Source organism: Crinia signifera, chromosome 3 (genome assembly GCF_055691185.1).
Source record: "Crinia signifera chromosome 3, ASM5569118v1, whole genome shotgun sequence".
NCBI classification, from domain to species: Eukaryota; Metazoa; Chordata; class Amphibia; order Anura; family Myobatrachidae; genus Crinia; species Crinia signifera.
Genome location: NC_139219.1, coordinates 228,495,055 through 228,513,300, shown reverse-complemented (window position 1 = coordinate 228,513,300; position 18,246 = coordinate 228,495,055). Strand labels below are relative to the sequence as shown.

Here is an 18,246-nt window from a genome sequence, read left to right as displayed (position 1 = left end):
AATTACTCCCTGCCTAGTCACAGCCTTCAATTATATCCTACAGAGCAAGAGTATCCCCCCGAGTTTTAACATGGCAAACATACGCGTACTCCCAAAAGCAGGAAGAGATTTGTCTGATCCAGCCTCTTACAGGCCAATATCATTACTCAACCTCGACTATAAATTACTGATAAAAATACTGGCAGAGCGCCTAAAACCTATTGTTCCCCTACTCGTACACCATGACCAGACAGGTTTTGTCATGGGAAGGCAGCCCATGGCAAATATTAGACGAGTGCTGGCGGTGGTTAGTGACTCCCAGTGCGCCGTGTCGGAGGCAACAAGGGCAATTTTATCGTTAGACGCTGAGAAGGCCTTCGACATGGTGCACTGGGACCATCTATTCCATACACTAGAGAGGTTTGGCTTTCCAACTCTGTTTATCACATGGCTAAAGACACTATACTCAGGTTCCTCTTCCAGGATACTCTGTAATGGAAGTATATCAGACCCCTTTCCCATATTACGTGGCACAAGACAAGGGTGTCCCATGTCCCCACTCCTCTTTGCATTGTCCTTAGAGCCCCTGGCGGTCACACTGAGGGAGTCACCACTTTACCAAGGTATTCAGGTGAGAGAAATTGACTTAAGGGTGGCTTTATTCGCAGATGACATGCTGCTATTCTTTACACATCAAGAACATTCTATCCCAATAGCTATGGAGCTGTTAGGCCGGTTTGGCAGCTTTTCAGGTTACAAAATCAATGTGAGTAAGTCGGAGTTACTGATGCTACGCGGCACCCCCCCCCCCCCACCTTCACGTCCTCCACAAACCTGCAGACAATCAAAATAAAACAACAAGAAATTAAATATCTAGGGATTCAGATACCAAACAAAACCAACCTCCTATATAAAGCTAACTTTACCCCAGCAATTGCAAAGGCTAAACAGACAATGGAATCATGGCATGACCTCCCTCTCTCACTTCTGGGCAGAGTGGAGATAATAAAGACGATCATCCTACCAAGACTGACGTACTTGTTACAACTACTCCCTACCAAACTTACTGCAGCTGACATCAAACTTCTTACACAGGCATGTACTAGGTTTATCTGGAAATCAGGTAAACCTAGAATAGCATTGTCGAAACTCCAGATGCCAAAGACAGAGGGAGGCCTGGCACTACCAAATTTAGTACTATACTCCAAAGCTCTTCTTAACCGCTATGCCATTGACTGGCTATTGGAATCAGACAGATTCTCTATCCACAAACTAGACTGCGCACTATTCTACCCCTTCTCGCCGGGGGCACTACTTCACACCCCCAAAGCATGTGCACCAAAACAAATCTATAACCACCTACTTTTCAAGGATACCTATGACGCCTGGTGGGCGACATGTAAAATCCTCAAAATATCCCCCCTAAGAACACAGTGGCTACCAATATGGGGAAACCCAACATTTTCCCCTGGAATACAGAACCCAGCATTCAGACATGTGTACCAGAAAGGCCTAAAACTCATATCCCAAGTATTCGACCCAGGCGGCAAAGTACTCAGCTACAATGAAATAAAATCAAAATACAACTTAAACGCACCAAGCATATTCCCCATAATGCAATTACTACACTACATAGCATCTCTACCCACTGACACACCAAACCCACAAGCCACATCCAAACTACAAAACATCATAACCAAGTTTGAAAGTGGACGGTTCAAAGTAAAATTAATCTATACCGAGCTATTTAAACCCAAAATCCCTGCGCTACAAGAACAGACCAGGACACAATGGCTCAGGGACATTCCTTTATTAACAGACAATGACACAATGTTTAAATACATCAATGAAACTCTGCATATATTACGGTCCTCAATGTTACAGGAAAAACACATGAAGATAATTCATAGAGCATATATATCTCCGGCACAGCGCAGCCACTTTGTTCCTGAGGAATCTGGATGTTGTCTGAAGTGCGGAATGGCCTCAGCAACGCTGTTCCATAACCTATGGACCTGTGGAAAAATTAAGAAATTTTGGTATAAGATAATAGATTACATTAATACCACACTGGATATCAAGGTGGCTCTACATCCCTTCCCCCTGTTGTTTGCCAACTTTGACGTTTGGGAACTGGGATGCCAACAATTGAAAATGATACCGTTTTTAACTATAATGGTCACTGTGGCAAAAAAGTTAATCATGAAGCACTGGCTACTCAGAAACCCTCCTCACTTAACTGAACTGATTCATATGTTAATGCGAATCCGTAACTATGATCAATACGATGTGCACCTGCACGCCTCAACTCCTGCGAAACTAATGGAAAGGTGGGGCCCGCTGGCGACACCACTATGGTACAGAGCTATTGAAGTTTGAGAGTCTAAAGTGTAACCGACATCATCCCCCATAAGTGACATATTGAAAGTATGGATACCTCTAAATTATGTGGGCAAAATGGACTGTTCTTTTAAAGAAAGGGCCACAGCCCACAGGTCCGCTATCAAAGCAGCTATTGCCACTGGCCGTAGCGAACAACCTGTGGCGCGACATTTTGCGCAGGCACGGCATTCATTGGCATCTCTGAGGTACCGCATCATTGACCATGTACCCCCTCTTAAACGGGGGGGTGACAGGTCATTGATGTTGTTACGTGCAGAATGTAGATGGATTCACCGTTTAGAGACGTTAGCGCCAAAGGGTCTAAATGAACACCCTGGGTACTCTTGTTTTATGTAATTATGCAGGTCTTTTCTTTCAGGATAGGTACACCATGTTTGCGTATGGGTAGATATCTTGTTTGTAACCAGCATATTCCTGTGTATATTTCATTGTGCTATATTGCCTATTTATATATTTAAATTAATGCCGTTTGAGCAAAAGAAACACGGCAAGTTTTAGGTGCATTAATGCGCTTTAACAGATGGTTTATGGTAATCATGCTTTTAGGCAGTTTGTTATTGGTATTCATTTTTTGCTTTCACTTTGGTTTATTTGTTTATATGTTTCTATGGTGATTGATGTATTTGTTTCATGTCACATGACACAGGTGAAATCCACGTCTCCTGCGGCGCCCAGAGAAGGTGACGTCACGGTTAGGCGCCCGGACGGACGCAGCGGGGAACGTGAATGGACTCCTTGGGTATTTATTCAGGTATGTTAAATGTATGTGTGTCTCTCTTTTGCACCTTGATAAAAGGGCTAAACAGCCTTGAAACGTCGGCTTGAACTTGCATCGCCTCTGGTGTGGTTATTTATTGTCGGAGTGCCGCCGCCGGCAATTGTATGTAGAGCAAGCCCTTGCTGCTCACGGAAGGCACCCTGGTCCACTGACCTGGCTTACATTATTACCACGGCGCATCAGTCCGAGTGCCGCTTTGAGGATTCTATATATATATATATATATATATATATATATATATATATTAATTACCTGCAAAGTTAGAGCTGTCAAAGAAGCTGGATTTTGCACGATGCGCGTGAACAAAAGTGAAGAAATCCCACAGGAACAATACTCCGCATCTAACCAAAAGCCAGTCATAACAGGAATAGGCGAGGGAACACAAGTTACAAGCCTTTTTTTAAGCGCGGACATGGCGCGAAGGCGGGTTTATACAATGTTGCGAGTTATGGGCGTTCCAAACGTCGACAGGAGGAGACTTCGCGGATTGACACTTTGAATTGGCAAGATCACGGGTTGCAGGGAAAAATATTTCAGTCGAGCAAAACGTAACCATAATAAAGTCGACTGCACGAGGTGAATAAAATGAGATTGAATACCCCCTTAGTGTCTGGGTCTATGTGGTCGCCTATCCATGTGTCCGTTGGTTAACAGGAGAGAAGGATCTTGGTAGGACCTTCAATTATTAAGGCTGGTTGGACATGCTGCATGTCATACCTCTGATTCAGACCCATCCCAGCAGCAGGGGTAACAGACATTAGGATGTGCCTGGGCACACCGGGCATACCCTGTGCACACACCTATGTACAGTATGTGTAAATGCAGTGGTAGATTGGCCATAGAGGTTACCGGTAAGTTTCTCGGGAGGCCGCCATGAGGACACTGGATCCCTGGCCTGGCTCCTTATATTTAAATAACAAAAAAATTCAAAGCAGCCAGCCATCAGGGACGGGTACCTAAGGGGCTCAGAGTCTTTGTCCCCATACAGACAGAGACCCTGCACTCCTCCATAGATGAGCACTGCCTGGTTGGGGACAGATGCTATGGGTGCTCCTGGGAGCACTGACAGGAAGTGCCCAGCACTACCTGGAAGTGAGGATTCCGAAGCAGTAGCGCGCAGTGCACATCCCTCCTGACATGAGCATGTTACTCCCACTTGGCAACAAGCATGTACCGCCACCTGTGTAATGAGCAAGTTACTCCCCCTTGGCAATGCGCAAGTTACTCCCCCTGGGCAATGAACATGTAACTCCCCCTGGGAAATGAGCAGGTAACTCCATTTGGGCAATGAGCATGTAACTCCCCCTGACAACAAGCATGTAGTCTCCTATCCCAACAAGCATGAAACCCCTTGCAAGGAGCCTGTAATTTCCTGGCAATGACATGTAGCCCCCAGGCAAAGAGATGAAATCCCTGGCAATGAACATGTAAACCCTAGAATCGAGCAAGAAACCCTGGCAACAAGCATGTAACTCCTGGCAATGAACATGTAGTTAAGCAGCAGTGTGTGGTATAATATGTCATAGGCATTACGGTGTGTGTCATATTGTGGCATAAAGTGAAATATTAGGGGTGGGGTCCTGGGGTGCACACCGGTAATGAGAGGTGCGGAGACCTTTAAGTAGTACTGCATACAAAGACAAGGTTACATGTGCCCAATTCAAACTCCCAATTTCTTAAAAATAAAATTTTGCATTTTTAGCAAGGTTCTTCGCATACAGTAGTTATGGCGATAAGTAACGGCTTACCAACCACGTCCAGGTGACGTAGTATAATGTGTAATGGGCATTGCTGTGTGTGACATAAAGTTAAACAAGCTTTATTGGGTGTGGCATAATGTGAAGTAACCAATAAAGTGTGTGGCATATTGGGTAATAAGCATTACGGTGCATATTGTGTAATAAGCATTACAGTCAGTCTAAAAGGGGGTGGGACTAAGGGGAGAGTGGGTGGGCCTTGGGTAAAAGGGCATGGCCTAGCACAACGAGCCCCATTTTTTTAATTTTCAGGGGAGTGTCCAGCCCTCTCCTAGTGAGGATGAGCGCAGGCTCATGGCACCTCTTCAGTGATCACCGCTGCTCTGGTGAAAGCAGAGCACCAGAGCAGCGGTGATCTCCTGCTCCTCTTCCCCCAACTGCCACCTGCCCACAGGACATTGCCACTCGTGGGAGGGACAGCGGGAACATCTCCAAATAGCCGGACTGTCCCGCTGTAATCGGGACAGTTGGGAAGTATGGAAAGGGGTACAATTAACAAACTTTTGGCATTGAAATGCCCTCATTTATATACTGATACACTAGGACACTGTGATTCAAGCTTTGAAGCCATTAATCTACCCCATAAACACATCAACAAACTTTCAGTAGATGACCTCTATCTGATGGTTTCATAGCTTATGTAACAATACACAGATATTAGTCTCTATACAGGAATGCTGTGACAATATATCACAGGAGTAATTCCCTGAGCTGCAGGGACAAGGTGGAGTTTGCTGATGGTATAATTGGAGGGTGTGCTCCTGGAAAGTGCCAGCTACTGTAAGGGCTCAGATCCCCTCGGTGGCTGCACTGGAAGCACAGCGCCTTGTAATGACAGCACAGGGGATTATCAATGAGGGACAGGAACATGAGATGGTAAGAACTGTCTGCCATATAGTACCATGTACATTATATAGTGCAGAGTGACCCGTGTGGTGTGTAGGACAATTTACTCAGCAAAACACATTATAGAAACTTTGTGCAAAAGAAGCAAAATAGACGTGCACATACTGTATGTATTATGTGCAGCATAGATACCTATTAGAGGAGATGGGTAAATGTTTAATCATATAGAAGTATAAAAGTTGCAATGCTGTTTAGTTGTGTGAACTGTTATCTACAGCAAGATCTTAACACAAGTATTTGTATTATAGTTATGCTAGTCTGCTGCATTCCGAAATGTAATCTGATAACTGTAATAATGCATGTTCCTGTATACTGTTCCCATGTACCGTATGTGCCTGTATACTGTATGTGCCCATGTACCGTATGTGCCTGTATACTGTATGTGCCCATGTACCGTATGTGCCTGTATAGTGTATGTGCCCATGTACCGTATGTGCCTGTATAGTGTATGTGCCCATGTACCGTATGTGCCTGTATACTGTATGTGCCCATATACCGCATGTGCCCATGTACTGTATGTGCATGTATACTGCATGTGCCTGTGTATTGCATGTGCGTGTATACATTATGTGCCTGTATACTGTATGTGCATCATAGTTGCCTACCCTCCTGCATTCTGCAGGAGCCTCCCTGAAATAGCAGCAATCTCCCTCTCTCCCTCATTATTCTAGCAATCTCCCTCATTTCACCTAGCCCACATTATACTGTAACATTTTTTGGGAAAAAAGGAATGAGAGATAGCTACATTTACATGGAATCATCAGCGCCATTTCCCAGCACTTTACAAAGTATAGTAGCCCTTACTAACTGCTTTGGGGTTCATCTACATTTGGATATAAGTCATTTTAAAAGATTCCTCTCAGATTTAGCAGTACACACCCATGCTTCTAGGTGCCACGTTCACAATCTCTTTTCACAATCTCTCCATATATGGAACTAGTCACACCATTTGGGTGGAGCATGACACGCCCCCCTCAATGGAGCGCTGTGCAAAATTCTACCAACTATAATTTCCCTGAAACTAGTTTTCAAAAGTAGGCAAGTAGGAAGTGCATGTGTACTTTATGTGCCTGTGTACTGTATGGGCCCGTGTACTGTATGTGCCTGTATACTGTATGTGCTTGTGTATTTTCTGTGCCTGTGTACTATGTGTCTGTATACTGTATCTGCCTGTCTGTATACTACTGTGTCTGTCTATATACTGCATGCACCTTTGTACTGCATTTGCATGACCCACTAATGTTCCCCAGCTCCGGGAACCTGGTAATCTTGGACATAATTGGTGATAATATCTATCCTGTTTCATATAAATAATGCAAGTTGTGCCCGGTAAGGGTACAGTAATTGTAGTAATGTGTCATTGGCTTCTATATCCTGAATGTTTATTTGCATTAGCAGGTGCAAATATGTACCACTATATACTTGTTTCCTATAACCTTGTGATCTTAGCTATATATCTAAAGGGAAACAGTCCATCAACAGCAGAAGTGTATATAAATGCTGGATTAAGAACCAATTAAAGCACCTGATAAGTGTACTAGGGGTTATGTTACAGCATATTTACTATATATTGTGTAGGTGTGGGTAATCTGTGTGATCTTACCTTTTCTTAGATGCTAGATCAGTAGAATTTACTCAAATAATTTGTTTTACCATGCTACAATATTTCAGTTACACTTTTGCATGGGTGTGGTATGAGCTGCCGACAGACGGGATTCCAACATGTGGGATTCTGATGCTGCGCTAATCACGTTGCGGGCTCGGTGGCTCGCTGCGCTTGCCACAGGTCATATTCTCCCGCTATGGGAATTGTGGACCACAAGGGAGAATAGCCCCTGAAAATCTGCATCCTGACTCTAAGGCTTTTAACAGTCGAGATTGCGACGTTGGTCTACTGACCTTCGGAATCTTGACTGTTCGGAGTCCAACCGGAACCCGGTTGCATATGACTGGTAAGCACAATGTAATAATGTATCTCTATACTCTTGCACTCTATACATAATGCAAATATATTTCAAATTGTGTCAGGAAATGCGTTGCTTAATAAATGATTTGGTGCAGACATCTTCTGGTTTAAAAGCCTGTCAGACCACAACAGTGTAGGACTCTACCGCTGCTTGGACCATACACAGTCAAACTGATTGCTAACCCTTCTGACTACAGCTAAAGGATATGTTTGCTTAGTCAACCTTATTATTTTTAGTTATTTATATAGTGCATACATAGAACCTGATTCAGACCTGTTTGCTAGGTAGAGCTTCGGTGGTGAAGTCTTGTGGTACCCCCCATTTGCATCAAAGTGTTAGTGGACTGCTGACCCCGTCTCTCCCTGCACTGTGAATAGGTGTCATGCGCATAGCAAGGCAACTATTTACCCATTTTACCTATTTACCCTGTGGCAGCTAGGGCTAATTCAAGCCCGCCGGTTTCTCCCAGACGGCAAAAAGTCATGACGGGATTGGAATTAATAATGACAGTTTATGGGTCCTTTCACATGGGTTGGCCATAGTAGCAGCCAGGCCTGTCCTCTGAAAAGGACAGCTGCCGTGCCATCCTAACATGTCAGTATTGCACAGGGAGCTATGGAAACATACACTCACACCATTTTGTTTGGTATACTGTTTTAGCTATCCTCCGTCCTCAACCTGATGTCATAGGTAAGCCCCACCCCTAATTTCACATAGCACAGAGTCACTGAGCTGGTGCATTTGAGGCACAACTGACAAAGTTTGAAATTGCCTTTAGAGTTAACACCCGTCCCGGCATTACTCCGGACAGTGCGGTAATTAAGACCGGCATCAGAAGTCAGGAGGGTGGCGTTCCCGGACTATACAATGTCTGAGAATAGGCAGGCAGGTGGCAGCTGCCAGTCCATTTGCAACAGAACTGGGCCACTGACAATGCTGGCCTGGCTGCGGCTAATGTGATATCTGTGGTGAGCAGCAGCGGCAGTTTCTGCGCATGTGCAAATCGGCAATTTGACCAGAGTAACACTGGCCGAGGGAGGGCTGTTGTGCATGCACGGCTGCTGCAGCTCCTCCCATGTACCTTTGCGGAGCAGTGAGTCACTACTCATAGCTCCGCTTGTATCCTCGGTCAGTATTTGCTATACTCCAGTATCTATCCCACCCTGCCTGCAGCAACAAGTACTGCACAGCACAGGAGCCGGCAGTCTGACTGCCGTGACGATAAGTAAGTAAACATTACTTCAATTATTATAACAGTTTTCTTGTATTAAGCCTGCTGCCTACTTGTGTATTTTTATAACAAGGAACAGCTGCACAGTGACATAATATCCAGTATATGTATTGTTGCCGCTTAGCGCCAGCACTTCGGGGTTAATTCAGGTTCCCTTGCAGTTGTGCAAAAATCATTAATTGCCGATTATCACACAGCTGCACACGCACGGGGGATCAAACTGTGGTTGCATTGAGGAAAGTGGGTCAGGGGGCGGGGCTAGGGTCAGGTCGATGGGTGGGCTGTGCTTCTGTCAAGGGGCAGGCCACTGTCCGGGAATCTCTCAACACTAAGGTGGTAACCCTAGTGACAGTGCTCCCCCCAAATCTGTGAGTTTGACAGTGGGACAGTCCCAGAAAAAGGAGCTGTCCCACTGAAAGCTGGACAGTTGGGAGGTATGCTTAGCATGACCCCTTCATAAGGTATACCATGCTGTGATTGTGAGGGTGGTCACTGGAATCTGCTGTGATGCAGGAAGTCCCAGTCCCTGGTGATGAGTCGTGTAAAGGAATGAGAAGGCTCAGGGCTGGTATATAAATGGGGCTTTGAGGCATATCATTTGGTATGGGTGACAGTGAATGTGAAGCAGATTGCATTTAAAGGGGCATGTGGTGGCCTAAAACCTGAGAAATAAAATGATTGTAACCCTGCTGTAGTTTGGCCTTGCTCTTCTCGAGCCCCTTATACTGAACTTTAAAATGAAAAAGGATTACCGGTAACCGTAAGCACAATCCTCAATCCAAATAATGACATGGTCAAAAAGTAATGCCTATTTTTAGTATTGACAAGTGTAAACCAATCAGAAACATACAGTATCATGACACAAATGATATACAACAAACAGTAGTTATAAAAAACTAGCATCACAATAATAACCCTAAACACACCTCTAAACCTCCTTAATTCTACCCACTAGCCATTACCCACATTCTACGTTATGCTGAATATCTGCTGAAAAACATATTTCTAGATTTAATCTACATGATTTTCTTGTAATGTAATTTCACAGGAGCTGTTCGGGTATAGAACAGAAAGATACAGAAATGTCCTCTGTATTTTTGGTTACATATTCACTCTGGGGCTACTCAAGATGATCTTCTACTGGAAGCCAGAGATAGATGTCTGGTGGCATTGTGTCCCATGCAATTTGGAAGTAGCTGATGTCATATTGCTAAGAACCACAGTGAGTATTCTCATTTTAGCCAATAAATATGATAGTGTCTTATGGCCCCATACACAGGTCCGAAGGAGGCACAAGTCAGACCTGATTTCCCTCCAGTTTTACCGGCAGCTTCCCGGATGGCTACATGCGATTTGGCACTTGATGTGCTATTTTTTACATGCGATAAATGCAACGAGTGGGCAGGAGATTTCAAAACTTCCATTCAAATGAATGGGTGGCCGCTGATTGGCTGAGAGAGCTCTCTTTGCCAATTAGTAGATGTCTATTCATTTGAATGGGAGTTTTAAAATCTTCTGCCTGCCCGTCGCTACCGCAGCCTCTCTCTCCAGCTGCCAGCGGCAGGGGGAAGGGATTTGGGTGGTCTCCGAGGTGCATAGTGCTTCCAATGCTGCTGCCTGTCAGACTGCCATGACAGGCACAGCAGAGGATGCAGAGTGCCTCCCTTGCCTGGCGCTTCCCCGCTCTGCAGACTATAGGTGTGTGCCATCTGTGCGGCACAGCTGGCGCACACCTACGGCTCTGATCGGAACGATAAGCACCTGTGATAAGCACCTGCGATATATAGAGACTGATGCATCTGTTTACAAATTATCATATGTGCTGCACATAAGATCTCCAGGCTCCGATCCGATGCACAAAGGAATGAGCATTGGATCAGACCTTATGTCAGACACCACCGATTTGGCAAGTTTTCATCCGACATATTGGCCAAATCCATCGGAATTAGATGAAAGCAGGCCAATTTGGACCTGTGTATGGGCAAATTTAGGGGCCCATTTATCAACCAATATCTGCGTCTATTTTCCATAAAACACATTTTTGGGGTTTTACTGCAAATATTAAGTGTCACCATTGCCACATGCAGTCTCATCTCCTATAGGTCTTTATGGGGTATGCGATGCTGCCAGATTTACAAATATCGGCCCATTCAGCTACCCCCACCTTTAGATTGCAGTTGCCTGTTGTAGCCTATGGGTTACTAATCGCCGCTGTAGTTCCAGTGGTCGGAGTGACAGCCAATGCCCAGCAGTCCCAGTAGTACAATCAATATATCACAAGGAGGGGCTCCTGGCCCTGCCTGTGCTGGATGATACATTTACACAATGGGCACTAATATCGCAGAAAATAATCGTAAAAGTTAATTGTAAAAATGCCAAATATGTTACTAATATAAATGCTGATTTTCTGTTGTATCATCTGTTCTTATTCTCAAATATATTCTTGTACATGCATAATGATAGACAATAAAATAAAAAGTTGTGATTAAGAGTCTGACGCAGTGCCGATGTTGAGTGATTCGTTGCTGCTGTACATGTGCAAAAAGTTGTGAAAAACCCTACGATGAATGCCTTTATCACTGTTATGAGTAGGACAGCGAGGCAAAACCAAACGTTCCTAGGTGGTGCCCCGTAGGTGACCTCATGTGAAATCAAAAAAAGCCAAACTCATAAGTGGGTAATACTGCTTTCACATCGCAAAACCTGCTTAGACCCCGTATTTTAAACGTTTCTTAAAACAGGTCTGAGCAAGTTAAACAAGCAAGTTTCTCATTGCCAGTTGTAACCAGTATATTACCGATTCATTACTGGTTTGGTTGGTACCTTTCACACTGATAATTTTACAAATAGAGAAAGAAAGCTCTTTGTTGGGGCACTCTTAAATAGTTTAAAGAGGGGTCAAAGGTGGCTGCATATCTTATGCTTTGGATTATATTAAAATGTAACTTTTAATGCGTATTTCATATAAAAAAAGATTCACACATATAATATATACTGTAAGAAGAAAGAACAACAGACAAAGATACAAAAATATAACAGTTTCTATACAGGAGACAGGTAATTAGTGTCCACACATCTTTGGGTAGATTTGCAGATTCCCTTCTGATGTAAATAACTGTTTATAAAATAGAATTAAATATGTAAATTGTGGGGTCTCGGTTGGCTACATTGCACTAGGACCCAGAAAGCCCATTTTTTAGGTGAGATATTTGATGCGTTTCAAGTGCTATGTATCAATATTAATTTCAGCACTAAATTGTAACTTTTTCTCACATACATAGAACTGTGTCAGAACACTGATAATAAGCTACTTTGTATATTTAGTCTCTGTTCAGAAATTAGAGTCACAAGTCAAGGATAGCGTTGAGATAAGATAAGGCACTCTTCTGCTGTCCCTGTTAGGGCGAATGGGATCCCTTGTTGTATATAAACATTGCATGGAATCACCTCGCAATTCGGGGATGAGAGAGAGTGAGAGTGTAGTATCATAAAAAGGCACTCTTCTGCTATTCCCTGTTAGAGCATATGCAGTCCCTTGTTGTCATAGGACATTGCAAGGGGCTCTTACTGCAATCATGGGGTTTAGAGAGAGTGAGGAAAAAGATAAAGTTGCTCAGGAGGGACACAGTAAATTGCAGTATTATTTTACATATATTTTATGCTTTAACTTAATTGATTAAAGTTGATTGTGCTCCCAGAACAAATTGACATTCAATTACTATGGCTAATTAACTCTAGTGCAGTTTTTCTAGATCAATGTACCCTCTAGCTCAGGGAGCACCACCAAACACCAGTTAAAACTTCTTTAAGATATCTTTCAGAAAGCCCATTCTGAAAGATATCTTTTACTTTATCTTCTAGTGTGTATGCTTGATGTTGTTAATTGTGCGCACCCCTGTGCCTCCTTAGCAACCCACTCCCTCATCCAGAATGTCTGGACGAGGGAGTTCCATTAACGACGGCCATGCTCCCCCTGCTCCCCTCCCCCGCTGCTGCTCACCTCGGAGCCGGCATTGCCCAATGTGTATACACTTGCTGCACCCCCCGCTGGGCCCTTGCTGCCAATATAGGCGTTGGCAGGGTTGCCTAGTGTGTATGAGGTTTTGCACATTACAGCTGACAGAAATACACTAGGTTGAAATGAGCTTTTGCAAAATACCGTACCAGTGAAATCATAATGGCTTCCCCACTAAATTAGGCCATCCAACCTAGGCTATATATAATATATATCAGACTATAAGCAGAAAAAAAATCTTGCATAATACCATAGATAAAAGGTGGTATATTGAATATCTCACCAATACACTTACAAATAATAATTAATAAAAAAGCATATCATATAAAAGTGCACCGCAATCAGAGGTGTAGCTAGGGCGGAGCACAAGCTCCGGGTGCAGACATGTCACCTGGTGCCGGAGCCGCGCACTCTGCCGCCGGCTCCCCCGCCCTGCTCGCCTGCTCCACTGCCCAGACACTCCTAGCATCCACCGACAACCCCCCGCCCCACAGACTCCCCACTGTGCTCGGCGTCGGAGTCCGCCGCTATTTTCAATTAGAGTTCACCCACTGGACTGCTAGCCAATAGGTGCTTGCGGTCCAGTAGCCAATCAAAAGCAGCATTGGCTGCTGGACTGCGAGCGCCTATTGGCTAGTGGTCCCGGTGGCAGGAGACTTGAGCTCTGGGGCTGGGTGGCTCAGCTGCGCACAAAGGGGAGCAGATCCAGCTTGATCATGTCGGCGGCAGATCCAGCTTGATCGATTTGCAAAAACCCCTCACACACACAGCGTGGATCATATCAAAAGTCCATGTGAGTGTTTATTTAAATCTGAATGTTACTGGGACAAGGGGCAGATTAGATGGGCCAAGTGGTTCTTATCTGCCATCAAATTCTATGTTTCTATGTTTCTATGATACACAGTGAGAAAAAAAGAAAGCCTGAATAGGCAAGTTGAAACATTTATAACATAATTGTTGCAGTATCAATGAAACATGTATTAATGTGAACCCCCAGCCAGTAACATCAGACAACACATAGGCCCTTATTCAGATCTGATCAAAGTACAAATTTGTTCTTAAAATGGGCAAAACCTTGTGCACTGCAGGTGGGGCAGATGTAACATGTGCATAGATAATTAGATTTGTGTTTCTGTGCTGGCTGCATTATTTTTATACTGCAATTTAGATTTCAGTTTCAACACACCCCACCCAAATTGACCTCTCTCTGCACATGGTACATCTGCCCCACCTGCAGTGCACATGGTTTTGCCCATTTAAGAACACATTTGTAGATTGATCAGATCTGAATAAGGGCCATAGAGAGTAACATTTTGATTAAATTATATACATGTATAGAAGAAGCAAGGAAGGCAACAATAGCCCACCTATACACATTTGTATATATATATATATATATATATATATATATATATATAAGTTTTTCATAAAGCAGCACTCCCCTTCAGCCTAACGATAAGCTGGTGCCCTCCGTGTAGTGTGCCTATAGGAGATAGGCGCTATGCAGGATGCTGGTGGACGGCGGCACTCAAAAAAAATGACACAAACGGCTGGATTAGTGTCCCAACGTTTCGAGACCTGGTGGTCCCTTTATCAAGGTGCAGAAGATAACAAGTGATACAAACAAACTCATACCTTTTATGCCGTCCTGGAGCCCTCGCCGGCGCACCGAGCGTCCCGTCCGGAGTCGCATGGTGACGTCAACCAAGATGGACGAACGGTGAAGCCGAGAAGGGCAAACCAGGACTGCCCACACAATAAAACCTACAATAAGCAAAAAGTACATATAAATTTGTGAACAATACAAATGTAAGGGCTCAATATGAGCCATATGATGCATAAAACATAGACTATGCAAAAACGTGCAATAATGAAATATAGTTTCAAAAATGATTTAAAAAACACTGTTACCCAAGGAGGTCAACTGGTATTTCTGGTTTAGAGCATCCCTGTGATCTCTGGACAAGAATGGAGCACTCTGCAGAGCAACATTCTTTCTACTTTGATGAGGCACAGCGGTAGTACAGTGTAACACACATCGCACCTTTAAATATAAGAGACACTTTCTGTGCAAAAAGACAAAAGATTGCTAATACATAAATTCTGAACACCTGCAAAAGGTGTCAGGATTGTCAGTATTTTTGTGATCCCTGACTGTTTCAGTTTTTTGCAGGTGTTCAGAATTTATGTATTAGCAATCTTTTGTCTTTTTGCACAGAAAGTGTCTCTTATATTTAAAGGTGCGATGTGTGTTACACTGTACTACCGCTGTGCCTCATCAAAGTAGAAAGAATGTTGCTCTGCAGAGTGCTCCATTCTTGTCCAGAGGTCACATTTTTAAGTTGACCTCCTTGGGTAACAGTGTTTTTTAAATCATTTTTTAAACTATATTTCATTATTGCACGTTTTTGCATAGTCTATGTTTTATGCATCATATGGCTCATATTGAGCCCTTACATTTGTATTGTTCACAAATTTTATATGTACTTTTTGCTTATTGTAGGTTTTATTGTGTGGGCAGTCCTGGTTTGCCCTTCTCGGCTTCACCGTTCGTCCATCTTGGATGACGTCACCATGCGACTCCGGGCGGGACGCTCGGTGCGCCGGCGAGGGCTCCAGGACGGCATAAAAGGTATGAGTTTGTTTGTATCACTTGTTATCTTCTGCACCTTGATAAAGGGACCACCAGGTCTCGAAACGTTGGGACACTAATCCAGCCGTTTGTGTCATTTTTTTGAGTGCCGTATATATATATATATATTTATAGATTATAACAAACAAAAATTAATACAGCAGACACCACGACTAAAGCAGCTAAGTCTGTTTTTTTAACCACTTACTTTATTTTTAAACCTTTACACGTATCTAATCTTATTCTCAATTTAAAAAAAAAATTGAATAAATAAAAAATAAAAATGATAAAATAATAAAAAATAAAAAACAATATTGCCTTAAGGAAAAGGATTTTTTAGGGCGTACCAATAAAAGCTAATTCTTAATCAACAAATACCCCCCCCCCCCCACACACACACTTTTTTCATTGGAATCCAACTAAGGTATCTAGAGAGTGCACCACAAAGTCTCCTTTTTTCTTTTTCTCATCATATAAAAGCTATCTTCCCCATGTGTTGAACAGGATTTACTTCCTACTAGAGAGTCACATGTGAAGGCATATGACAAAACAATTCCAAAAGGAACCAGATCCAGGAGCGCTTAAAAATGATTTATTGTATTTGTCTTTTGTTCTGGTGTATTAATGAGATGCTTTTTTTTTGGCTGCAGTTATGTCATGAGCACTGTTTAACTTCCTGATAGCTGTTTTATAGGTGAATGTAAGTCCAAATGTTGGTCATGAAAATCCACCTTACTTCACTATGCAGTATTACCTAGCAGAATATTTTAGAGATCCCTTTAGATAGTTAACTTCTGAGCTTAGTGCTTGGAAGGGCAGATAAGAGGAGTGTAAGTGTATGCACAGGTTATACTCCTTTCACACCAGAAAATGTTGGGACTTACCTGGGAATACAGTTCAGGGATCAAGCAGGGACATTCCTGGGTTGGCCCCTTTCACACCACCCTAGTCCCTGCATTTTCGAGTGTGAGGGGGAAGAGAGAGTGTGGGGATCTGGGCAGTGGCGGCTGGGAGCTTGTAGCGTTATTTGGCGGGGGCGTGGCAGGAAACACTGCTGAATTTGAAAACATTTTGAAAAGACCGGCCGGACACTGATTGGCTGAGAGCGTCCGGCCAGTTTTTTCAATATGTTTTGCCTGGGTCCCCACTGCCTTGGCCCAGCTGCAAGGACCCCGCTGTCCACCACCCAGACCCCGCTGTCCCGCCACCGGGGTCAGTACCTTTTACACCAGCCAGTAACCCGGGCTGGTCTTGGGAGCAACCCTGCTGGTTGGTGTCCTGGCAAATTTTCCTGAGAATTCGGCCTGGGAACCTTTCACACAAGCGCTAGTCGCGGGTTGTTCCTGAGGCCAATCTGGGAATTTTGGCTGGTGTGAAAGAGGTATTATAGTCAATGGATATATATGTATGTGTGTGTCCAAATATATAATTCATGAACTAAAACCCCATCATTTATTTAATTGATTATTTGAATGTTAAGGTGAGTTAGTTTGTTGTAGTGAGTGCTGGGCCCCCTGTGTTTGTATTTACTAGAGTGTGTGGTCACAGGCCACTGCACCCCAGCCTGGGAAGTGGTCGACAGATACACATGCTTTTTAATACTGATTTACTTTATTCAACCTTCGCTTCATTTACCATGCATGTTGACTATTGGTTTGGATTTGGATTTGGAAGCTTGGTGAGCGTAGCAAGCCTATGAGGGTGTAGGTTTTTTTTCCCATTCAAGGTTGTGTACTTTAAAAAAACTTTTTTGTCAATCATTTTAATTTCAACATTTTAGTTATAGCACTCCAGCATCAGAAACATAGTCAAGCATTGAGGTGCACACTGTAATTAGATTTCTGCATTTAAAGGGCAAATCAGCAGTTGAAATTCATCGCCAACATGTCAAAATGTGTATGGTGATAATTTTATGTAGGGTAGGAGGTTGTTGTTGCCGCACAGTATTTGTCAGAATTATGATGAATTATTAGAGAGATAATGAGTAAACCAAACATAAGTGAATTTGACCACTCATGGCTGATGCTGATATGTTGGGGGTGCAACCAAGAGTCAAGACAATATGGACATTTTCACAGAGAGGAAGTATGAGGTTTTGGGGCACTTTTTGTATTGTACAAAAATATTTGATACTTGTTTCCTAGCATGGCGCCCACGATAATAAGTCGTATGACATTTAATCGCATCGCATGCCATACACCTGATGCAATGCGATTTTATGCGATTTAAAATTGTATAAGCCCCTATACGATTTAAAATTGTATAAGCACCCTAATGGGGGCTTACAATGTTAAATGCACCCCCACGTGGCGTGGGGGTGCATTTAACATTGTAAGCCCCCGTTAGGGTGCTTATACAATTTTAAATCGTATAGGGGCTTATACATTTAGAAATCGCATAAAATCGCATCGTATCGGGTGTATGGCATGCGATGCGATGCAATTAAATGTCGTACAACTTAATATCGTGGGCGCCATGCTAGGAAACAAGTACCAAATATTTTTATACAATACAAAAAGTGCCCCAAAACATCATACTTCCTCTCGGTGAAAAAGTCCGTATTGTCTTGACTCTTGGT

At 43.4% G+C, this 18,246-nt stretch overlaps 1 protein-coding gene across 4 annotated transcripts in view; it reads left to right on the top strand.

Annotated features, from left to right (window-relative positions):
* Positions 1-5,701: 5,701 nt before the first annotated feature.
* The window catches only part of LOC146064273 (putative cation-transporting ATPase 13A4), a 130,582-nt gene continuing 118,037 nt past the window's right edge, over positions 5,702-18,246 (top strand). For all 4 annotated transcript variants that reach the window (XR_014471783.1, XM_083177556.1, XM_083177558.1 and 1 more), the window contains exons 1-2: positions 5,702-5,793; positions 10,070-10,243. Coding sequence is in view for 3 of the 4 variants with exons in the window: in XM_083177556.1 (XP_083033682.1) it covers positions 5,749-5,793; positions 10,070-10,243 (219 nt within the window). In the remaining variant the exon portion in view is untranslated. The remainder of the gene's footprint in view (positions 5,794-10,069; positions 10,244-18,246) is intronic.